This window comes from Vanacampus margaritifer, chromosome 12, assembly GCF_051991255.1.
Source record: "Vanacampus margaritifer isolate UIUO_Vmar chromosome 12, RoL_Vmar_1.0, whole genome shotgun sequence".
Classification (NCBI taxonomy): Eukaryota; Metazoa; Chordata; class Actinopteri; order Syngnathiformes; family Syngnathidae; genus Vanacampus; species Vanacampus margaritifer.
Window position 1 is genome coordinate 21,552,765 of NC_135443.1, and position 11,250 is coordinate 21,564,014.

The 11,250-nt window shown below is 39.7% G+C and overlaps 1 protein-coding gene across 1 annotated transcript; it reads right to left on the bottom strand.

Moving 5' to 3' along the window:
* Positions 1-392: 392 nt before the first annotated feature.
* LOC144061759 (ribonuclease H-like) lies at positions 393-1,372 on the bottom strand. The gene is given in 2 exon segments (XM_077582493.1): positions 393-439; positions 835-1,372. Coding segments are annotated over 2 exon segments (585 nt in total).
* Positions 1,373-11,250: the final 9,878 nt, after the last annotated feature.

The window sequence follows — 11,250 nt, forward strand, 5'->3', positions numbered from 1 at the left end:
AGGAAGAGCTTGTAGCCAGTTAAATTTTGATGAGGCCAGTGCTTTAGCCAATTTTTCTTTAATATTTCTATTCACTCGTTCAACTTGTCCTTGAGATTGAGGATACATACAGAACCAAACGTATGTTTTAGCCCCAATGCCTTTTCCACTTCCTGTAGATGTTTGTTTCTGAAATGGGTTCCATTGTCTGATCTATTTTTTTCTGGGAAACCCATGTGATGGTATGTAATGATTAATCAAATGTTTCACCACGACTTCTGCTGTTTCAGATTTGCAGTGATATGCCTCCGGCCATCCGGAAAACGAATCTACTATTACCAATAAATATCGGTAACCTTCCACTGGCTTTAACATGTCAGTAAAATTCATTGAAATTACTTGTCCCGGAGCAGTCACTTCTGGATCGTGAGTGCCAGGAGGAGGTTTAGATGTAGGCATACTGTTGAATTTATTACAAACAGTGCAATCCTGTAGTTCACTTTTGACAATTTGCCTCATGTCAGGATGTGACCAGTTGCTTAGTCGTCTTGGTGTTTCGTCTACACCAGGGGTGGCCAAGTTCGGTCCTCGAGAGCCACTATCCAGCCTGTTTTCCATATTTTTCTCCACTAACACACCTGATTCATGATCAGGATCGTTGTCAGGCTTCTGCAAAGCTTGCTGATGAGCTGATCATTAGAATCAGCTGCGCTGAAGGAGGAAGACATGGAAAACTGGCTGGATAGTGGCTCTCGAGGACCGAATTTGGCCACCCATGGTCTACACCAACATGGCCTATTCCATGGGCTTCAGAAATTAGAATTTTTAATTGTTTCTGTGATGGGATATATTTACCTTTTCTCCGCCATATACCTTCCCCATCCTGTTGAGCACCTCTTGATATCCAAACACTTTTTTCCTCCGGACTGGCTTTCCGCTGCCACAGTTTGATTGTTTCAGAAGTTATTTCTTCTCCGTCTCCCAATTCACCTTCGCTCACCATCTATTGAAGTGTTGGGTTGTAGCCCGCTGCCTGTTTTGCGGCCTTGTCTGCGGAATCATTTCCTACTGAGACAAAATCATTATTTTTTGAATGTCCCTTGCATTTTATCACAGCTACTGCTTTGGGCACTAGCAAGGTGTCTTTCAAATCAAAAATGTCTTGATGGTGTTTGATAGGTGTCCCTGAAGCAGTCATGAAGTCATTTCTTTGCCATTCTTTGATGGCTGTATGCACAACTACATGTGCATACGCGGAGTCAGTGTAAATGTTCACAGTCTTATCTTTTGCTAATTTCAATGCAGTTGTCACAGCCACTATCTCTGCTCGTTGAGCTGACTGAGGCCCTGTAAGTCTCTCTGACACTTTTAGGTCAAAAGTTGTTCCAGTCATCTGTGTTACAGCAAAATCTGATTGTAGTCCTTTATTACCCTTGAAACAACAGCTGTCTGTGAATAACGTCAAGTCTGGATCGTTTAATGGGATGTCATAAAGATCTTTTCTCAGTGAGTTATCTCCTAGAATTCACTTAGTGCAGCAGTGGGATTGTCCCTCTAGCATGCTGTCTGCCATATTTATCCCCTCGTGTATAAACAAAATGTGAGGTTGTGTCAAGACTGATTCAATCTTTCTCTGTCGTCCCCCTGTCATAGTAAATGCTTGGCTGGTTACGTACTGCACTGTACTATGTGATGTACGTACTGTCAACGGATGATGTAAAATGATATGAGATGGGGTTTTTTTATCAAGCGCGCAAGTGCTGAAGCAAAAGCTGCGCACACATGGTGACGCTGTTCATATTTTTCAAGAGGTGTTGATGCATAAAGACAAACATGTCTATTACCATTCTCCCTCTTTTGAAAAAGAACAGCCGACACGCTCGATGACTTCTCAGAAACATCAAGGAAAAACATCTTAGTGTAATCAGGAACGACAAGAGCCGCGGCTGATGACAAAAACTGTTTTAGCATAACAAAAGAGGTCTCAGCATCATGAGTCCAATCAAGAACATGTGACAGGTTTCTCATTCCTTTTTCATTCACTAACTGTCTGAGAGAATGAGTCAGTTCCGCAAAATCCGGAATATGATGTCGGGAATAGTTGCACAAGCCCAAAAAAGCAAAAATCTGTTTCACATTTGTCGGTTTGGGATGGTGCAAGATGCCATCTTTGTGTGACGGAGAAATACCTGTTCCATGCTTTGAAATAAGCCTTCCCAAAAAAGACACCTGAGGTCGGGCAATTTGGAGTTTGTCTTTGGAGCACTTCAGGGCCACCAAAGCCAGGTGGCTCAAAAGGAGCTGTGTAGCTTGAAGGCAGGACTCCTCGGACGGTGCAGCTAGCAGTAGATCATCCACATTCTGCACCAAAAGAACATCAGTAGGAAGTTGGAGAGGTGATAGCAGCTGTCGAAGGGAAGCATTAAAAACACCAAGAGATAACACAAACCCTTGTGGCAATCGGGTATATGAGTAACACTCATTATTCCATGTAAATGCAAAATACTTTTGCATAGACACTTCAAGAGGGATGCAAAAAAATGCATTTGCAAGATCAATGCAGGTAAAATGCGTATGCAACAGAGTAATTTGTGACAGCGCAGAATGCGGATTTGGCACCGGCAGTGCAGGTGTCAACACTTTAGCATTAACAGCTCTGAGATCATGCACCATGTGAAATTTACCAGTATTTTTCTTTTCTACCGGGAGAATGGGAGTATTGTAGCTCGACTTATCAATTTTACAAAGAACACCCGCTTTCAGCAAACCATTAATTGTCGCCGAGATGCCAAGACGTCCGTCTGGCTTCATATGGTATTGCGGCACCCAAACGGATTCGGGTTTTAATTCAAAAGTTACTGGAGTAACTTTACACAAGCCTACATCAGTCGGGTCATCAGACCACAGTTTAGCAGGCAAGGTTTTTAGCATGTCACAAGCAAGGTCGCTGTCAGATGTCTCCCTCCCATGATGTTGATCCAAAAGTTGATTTTCTAAAACAGACATGGAAGCAAATAAATCAGATTTAATCCAATAGGCATCAAGAGATTTGGACTATAATAAATCTGGGTGTATAGAGTGTTGCCAATCAGTTGCTTTTGTGCACGCCAGGACAAATGGACCCAAATCTTTCGCCGTGTGCTGGGATGAGACCATCAATGAAACATGAGGATGACATGCCATTACAGATTCATCAGGTGGTTCTGCCATCTCATTCCACTTAGATTGTTCTTCAGTGAGACTTACAGAAAACGCGACACCGGGCCTACCTGCGAACAGATCACCTACACGCAACTCCCATGTGTTGCCAACAACCGTACGGAAGGCTTCACTGTATATCTCATCACCACATCTGTCATAAAAAAATAGTGCAATGCAAGCAGTCAGATACCATATCATATGATCGGAGATTACGAACCCAAGGAGACCACTCTGTCCAAAACTTTTCAGCATCCCTCCAGCCGGAGGAATCAGTGTCAATCCTTGCCCAGTAGATGTCAGCCGGAGCGCATGTCATAGCGTATTGAGGCACCACTGGGAACTGGGGGCAGAAGTTGGAGGCAGAGGTAGCAGCGCAGTAGTATGAATGTCCATCTGGGAATTGAAGCGTGAGTCCGTCCGACCCGCACTGGATCAATGGTGCAGTTTTTATGAGAATATCCCTTCCCATAAGATTCACGGGACAGTTCGGCGCAAATACAAACTCATGTAAAAAAGTCTGTGTGAAGCATCGCGTGTTTATATGGGCTGTGAAATTCAGAATAGTTTGTTCTCCCTTGAATCCAACCAGCGAAATGCCATTCGTGGTGAGCGTACAGTCAGACGGCAATGTCTTAATGGTAGAGTGACGAGCTCCAGTATCCACCATAAATGACAAGGAAGTTCCTCCTACCTCCACCTCAATCATCGGTTCCTGGAGGCCTTTGGATGTGAATTCAGGGCCCAGTCATTGCGGAAACTGTCCACCAGGTGGCGGCAGGAACTGCTGATTCGGCACTGGCGGTTGTGATGACATTCTGCGTGTGGGAAAGTTCTGTGAGCCACGTCCCCTCTGTGGGAAGTAGCCGCGCCCTCTTAGTTGCCGCCGGCTTCTGCCACGTGAGTGCAGATGGCAGGTATTTGCCCAGTGGCCAGGTTGACCACAGTTGAAGCAGTAATCTCGACCAACAAATGGAACTGACTGAAACATAACACAATCTCCCACAACATTATTAGGTGATGACATATCAGTAGAAGCCGGAAGAACAAGATCCTCCTCTTTTTTCTTTAAAGTTTGCAATTGCATAATGGCTAATTGTAATTCAGCATTCTTTTGTTTTTCAGTTTTTGATTCAATATCTTTTGCATACCTCCTCAAATGATGTTTAAGATGGGCTAACCATCTAGAATGTTCTGCTCCGGGCAAATCCGGATTTGAGTCCATGGCCTGAATAATCAATCTAAGGAAGCCTTTCAGCACAGCTGCTCTGAAAACTTGTGAATATAGTGCAGAGTCAGTTGGCAAGTGTCCAGTTTTTAACGAAAATTCTACAAGCGCACGATCAATAAATGTGGCAGCTTCTTCATCAATTTTTGGAGCGAACACCAAATCAGAAATAACAATTTCCGGGATTGCGAACATTTCATCAAGGACCTCAAAGAGTGTCAAATAATTATCACGTGACAGTGCTTCACCATCCATTAAAGATGGCAGTCCTGAATTAGTCATCAACACTTCGAGTTGAGAGAGAGGACAGGCGTGGGTCAAAAGCGCACGCACATCCCCGCGGTCAAAATCTGACCTATCACCTCTCTCTGCAAAGACCTGAGCCAATTCTGCCCATCCCCCTTATGGTATCACAATTCAACAGGTCAAATTTATTCAGCAACGTTGCACATCACTCCTCCAAAAAATAAAAAATAACCACAGACGAACACAAAATATCTCCGAAGTGCACGGATCTCACTTAATAAAATACACTGTGGCTTCGTCGAATAATAATTCATATCTAGATCTACCAATTGCTTCGCGAGCGGCTAAACACAACAAAAACAACAAAAACAAACATAGCCGCTCACTTCAACCTGTCCTCTTAATGCTGTCTCAGTTACAGCAGCGCTCAATCCAACGTGATGGTACCTCCGTAAACAAGACCGTCACCACGTACGTCTAGTTCAAATGTCGTAGGAAAATCCAAAATCAAGGAACTCGCGTCCCTCTGTAACCAAAAAACGACTTCAAACTCCACTAATACTTGTTCACTCAGATCTCATATACAATTTAGCCAATTCAGAAGACGAATACCAGCTGTAGCGATCCCAAACAGACAGAATTTCTCTACGTGGATAAATGTCTCCACTTACCGTTCAATTAATATGGCGCCAGAAATTCCATCCGTCCATCAACGTCACAGCTGGAAATCGTCAAAAAATCGTCGGGGTCACCATTTTGATAGATTACTTGGATTTTGTAATCTATTGCGTGTTCAAATAAATCATAAATGAGATCGATGAAGAAGTTCCTTGCAAGTTTTTATTTTAAAAGCTTTTAAAAGACACAGACAGCTTCACTAAAAATCGTGATCAGCTCCAGTGTGTCCTGGATTTCGAATCTGTAGCATCTTTATACAACAAGTTCTTACATTGAGACCCGCCTCCGCTCTCCTTTGAACCTTTAGCAGAGTTGTGACACAAAACAGGACTTCCCGACCAGAGTCTTTGATGTAGACAGATTCTGGACCCTATTAAATTTTACGACAGGACGACCTGAGGAGCAGAAGCGCTCAGTACTTTAACATCCTCCCGATAAGTCAACAGAAACTTTTAGCCCCCTCTGTTGTTCCGGCAACAGAGAGACTTCAAACAGAGATGAGATCAAAGAAATCATTATCACATCCTCTCCTACATCTGGTGACTGAGTTAACATAGTAATATGTATTTCTACACATGTATAACTAAATTCAAAACTGTTAAAATATAAATTGAAACAGTTAAAATATAAATTGAAACAGTTAAATATAAATTGAAACAGTTAAATGTCAACAATAACCAGGCTACTTTCTAAAGTCAGTACTAGAGCTACTGCTGTAGCCGTTAGCAGTTAGCCATTAGCCATATGTGCGCGTGTAGCGTGTAGACTTGACAAATTTTGCCTGCTTAGAATTCCTCTGAAACCAAATCAGCTTGTGCGTCTGCAAGGAAATGGAACTGTCACATCGACTTAACTGATGGATTAAAACTGCCTGCATACATACATTCAGCATATACGTATGCGCATAGAAATGTTTATCTGTGTACTTTGTGTGTGTGTGTTCAAATGAAATGTGTCGTTCTTTGCATGTACTGCATTTAGATACACATACATGTATTTTCAATGAAGAAGGGTGTTTGTGTTTGCATATTGGTGAATTTTTGTATTTGTTAAATTGTTGTTGCTTAATGAATAATGAGTTGGAAAGGTGGATGAGGATGAATGAACTAATGTTGAATGATGATGCAATATAAAAAAATGAATAATGATGGATGGATGGTAAAAGGGCGGAAAATGATAATGCAAGATTAATAAATTAATTAATGAATCCTAAAATGGTGGGAAAAAAAGTGAAAAGCATGGCACAAAATGCTTAAATATTTTCTTTATTTTTCCAAAGAATTGTCATTTTTACGTCACAAAAACTGACATTTGAAAAGGGATGTGTAGACTTTTACAGCTCCTGCATATGATCTGTTTGTTCATGCGATGGCACATAGATGATCTCCTGGCCTGCTTTTATGGCTCTCAGAAGCACGCGCCACTGCACGTACACGCAATCAGCTATGACATTGATTTAGAGGGTGGCGCGCACACACACATGATACTCACACAAGCACTCAAACACACTTTCTTTGTATCATCGTGGGGACATCTCATTGACATGATGCATTTCCTAGCCCCTTCCCCTAACTCCAACCATCAAAAATGATTGCCTACCCCCATTTCTTACCCTAACCTCAACCATAACTCAATTCAAACCTAAACTCTAAAGCCAAGTCTTGACCCTCAAAAAGAGGTCTAAACTTGTGGGGCCCAGCAAAATGGCCCCACATGGATGAGGCCACAACTCTGTGAAATCTCGGAATGTTGGCCCCACTATGTAACAAAAACAAGACCATGCACACGCTAAAACACACACATATATGCACGCACACACACACACACACACACACACAGTTATTATGCCCACGACCTCTGAAGGGGTTCGAGGCAGGAAGCCAAGTGGAAGGTGTATGATTCAATAAATTAAATATGCCGGAAGATTGAATGAATGAAGGACAGTGACCGCACCCAAAAATGACTCACTGAATGCAGGACAAGTAAGGACTAAATGAATGAATGCAAGATTGACAATTATTGGTTGTAAATAGGGATGCCAATACTGCCCATTAAAATACTACGTTACTATGACACAGATACCACTAACACAAGGATTTTTTTAAACATTTTTTTTTTTATAAAATATGTAATAACATTATAAAGTAAAAAATATATATATACAATTACAAATACCAATGGAATTGGTGCATCCCTAGGTAAGACCAAATGAATGAATGAAATGATAAAAATATCATTCATGCTGAATGGATGACTGGCTAACGATGCTAAGTGGGTTGGAGTAATCTTAATAAAATAAAAAAAAAGAGTCTAATTTAAACGAGAATATCTCATAATGTTACACAGTTAATTATTTAATTAGATAATTTTTTGATAATTAAAATAATTTTATGAGACATGAGTTGAAAAAAATGTCCTATTTTTGTGCGAATTTTTTTATAGGTTAAGTTTGGAAAGTTGAAATTTTACCCAGAAAACATGTTACAAGATTGATTTTATGCCAAGTATAAAAGCAAAGAATATCATTTTATTGACATGTACTTGTACTCTATAGGCGCTAAACCTGTTATGATATTATTCAAAAGGTGTATCTAAAATTATTGACATGTTGTAATGCTTATTGTTTGTCTAGCTGCTCCTTGTGTAAAAAAGTCGCACATACTATGGCGCTCACAAACAGCTCCACTCATCAATCTGCTGACAAGCTGATAATAACATGGCTCCCACGCGTGTATTGTATTTCTGTGAATGACGTCAATGATTCATGGCTATTGTCTGTGTTGTTTAGCCCACAGCTAAAAGTCCTTGTATGATGTTTTCATCTGTGCACTGATTGTTTTTAGTCTCACGGGGAGTGGAGCATTATGTATTTCCTCAAACACTATTGCTTTGAAAGGCTAACGAATGGGAATCAAGCTGTCTGACTGGAATGGAAATCACAGGTGTTTGTATCAAGACATGGTGAAGCAGCATGTGGCTTCTGGCTTGTTATTGAAGGCTATTGTGTCATAAAATGTCATCAGTAATATCAGTTATGATGAAATCCTGCCTTTGCTGGGTTATCTGGCGATTTTGCAAGATCGCTTTGTAAAAACAGTTTTAACTCTATTCTCCCACATTAAAAGCATTGAAAGAAATTGTCCCAGCAACCAATGCAGGCCATTTTGCAGGATCTGTGTGTGAAAGAGTCTGACGGACTGTGGTTGTGCGAAATGTCCACTTTGTATGATTCATCAACACATTCTCATCAAGCAGGAAAGTCATGAAGCTAAGCAGCAATTAATCCATCTTGAAGCATACACTTGGACACTTGTGTCATGTTTGAAGATGTTTGTCTGCAAAATGACTTATTGATTTTTTGGGGACTATGCAGCTCTCGTGCTCTTTCGTCTGGCCTTTCACTCTCTCCTTTATTGACTTTTTCTGTGTGTTAACAGCGCCACTTTCATGTTGACTCTGTTGGAATTGTTTGTTATTTTTCTTACTGCTAAAGCATTGGTTTTCATTACACTTCGGTAGTGGCATCACAAAAAAAAAAGTTTTATTAAAAAATGCCAACGAAAAAAATAACAGACAAACAAAGAGTTGCGAGACTTGCCGACATCCCTATTTCACAGTTATTCCTTTTATTGCTCTGTGGTTATTGTTACACGACTTTTTCCTTCTGTGGTGTCACAGGGAAAAAAACGCAAAGGAAAAAAAGCCCAAGTGAAAATGAGGTTTTGTTTTGTTTTTACCTTTTTTCATTTTTTCATTTTGATTTTTGCATTACAGTATTTATAAACATTGTAATATAAACAATGTTTTTTTATCGAGTATATATTTTTATTTTTACTATATTTTTTTTATTGATTTTTAAAATATTTACATTTGTATATGAGTTTTTACTTTCATTTAAATATTTTTTTTAATTATTTGTTCATTTTAATTTTGTATCATATTTTTAATTTCCATTCTTAATTTTATTTATTTTAATTTGTAGTTATACATTTGTCTATCTTTAATTTCTATTTAAAATGTAAATGATTTATTTATTTTTTATTTTGTTGTTTAATATTTACATTTTCACAATTTATATATTATTTTAAGCGAAATTATAAATTTTAAGCAATTTGGTCATTTTTATTTTTATTTTTATTCTTAATTTTAACTTTTACCTTTCTTTTACTTTTAAGAATTGTATTCCCAAAACAGCAGCCTAAAACATTATGAAGCATTTTATGCAGATTAAGCACTACTCTTTATTATAAATGAATATCTAAACAAAGGAGAACCCGCTGCCATCTACAGCATTTAGCAGGCCACTGCCATTGATGTCAGCTATAGTTGCATACAGGACCATCATAAATCGATATTAGAGGTGACGAGAAAATTGCTGGTGTGTCTGACATTAGCATAGACGACAACCACCACGGGCGATGAGCTCATATTAATAGCGGCGTACATGCTCATTGCCCCCAAGCCAACAAGCGTGTAGTAGCCGAACGTCAAAGAGAATTAAAGTTAGGCCGCTTGAGAGCAAACAAAGGCCACCATCTCTGACTTCATGTGCTTTGGACTTCAGGCCAAAGCTGACATTAAAACATGCGCAGATAGTGTACAACTTGTGGCTTATACTCTACTATGTGGACAAAAGTGTTGGGATGCGTGGTTGTTGGCGGCCTTGGCTCAGGCTGTAGAGACGGTCGTTCAGTAACCAGAAGGTTGGCTGTTCAATCCCCGCTCTCCCCAAGTCATGTGTCGTTGTTTTCTTGGGCAATGCTACTCACACTGGTGTATGGAAGGTGTGAATGTTTGGTGGTGGTCAGGGGCCATAGGCGCACACTGTGTGCTGTGGCTACTTAAGTAGCTTACCGGCACCACCGTGGGAATGTGTGAGTAAGTAATGTATCCATTCCATTGTAAAGCGTCTTTGAGTGTCAAGGAAAGCGCTATATAAATCCAATGCATTGTTATTATTATTGGGGGGGAGCGTCATTTCACAGCAGTAACGTTCTACAAGGATTGTAAAATGGAGGTTTGATGGATTTGTTTTATTTTCTTCCATATTGGTTGATTCTTATTGCAAATCTGCAATTTGTTGTTTCAAAAGAAATTATTATGAAAAGCCTAGGACAACTGTTTTTTTGAGAAAAAAGAAAACGTTAAAAAGAAAACGTTAAATAACTCTTTTAGCATTTGAACAGGGATGTGTAGACTTTTTATATACCCTGATGGTTGCTACTAAATACAGAAGATTGATGCCTTTCTTCACATGAAATCCTTCAAATTATTTACCATTGTATTTTTTTGGACTGAACATTTTCAAATATATTCGATGTTATAAATACAGTCAAGACAGACAAATAATGCCTTGCAGTTAATTATTTGTGTTTATACAATGTGACATCACAAGTCAAGCTTTCAGTGCCTGTTGGCCTGTTTGTACACGGTACATTTCGAAGCTATAGGGAACGATAACATGACACAATAATTCACTCACAATAAAGAAGATACAGTGTGAGACACACTTGTACCAAAAATACATAATGATATCATCCCGAAAGTAGAAACTTTAAATCGACCGTTAGCCCGCTGCTAAATGCTTACAAAGATTTCCCGTTTGGCCTGAAGTGGAAAGTCAATGGCAGTTGCATTTAAGCTTGGATTAATGAAAATGACTTTTGTCGTTATTCAGGATGGAAGTGGAAGAATATTGATCCACGATCTAAGGCGCTATTGTTGTGTAATGACTCAAGTTAGCATCCATCTGACCAGAAATAGCCATAAGATGGCCTGTGTAGCGCTGGAAGCTAACACGGCTAGCACGCACCACTTGGGCACATTTGAAATGATCATTTTGTCATGTGCTCTAATCAATACATGGCATGAAACCCGAGCTACAGAGATTTGTTCATTTGCAGCATTTTGGTAGCAGAAGT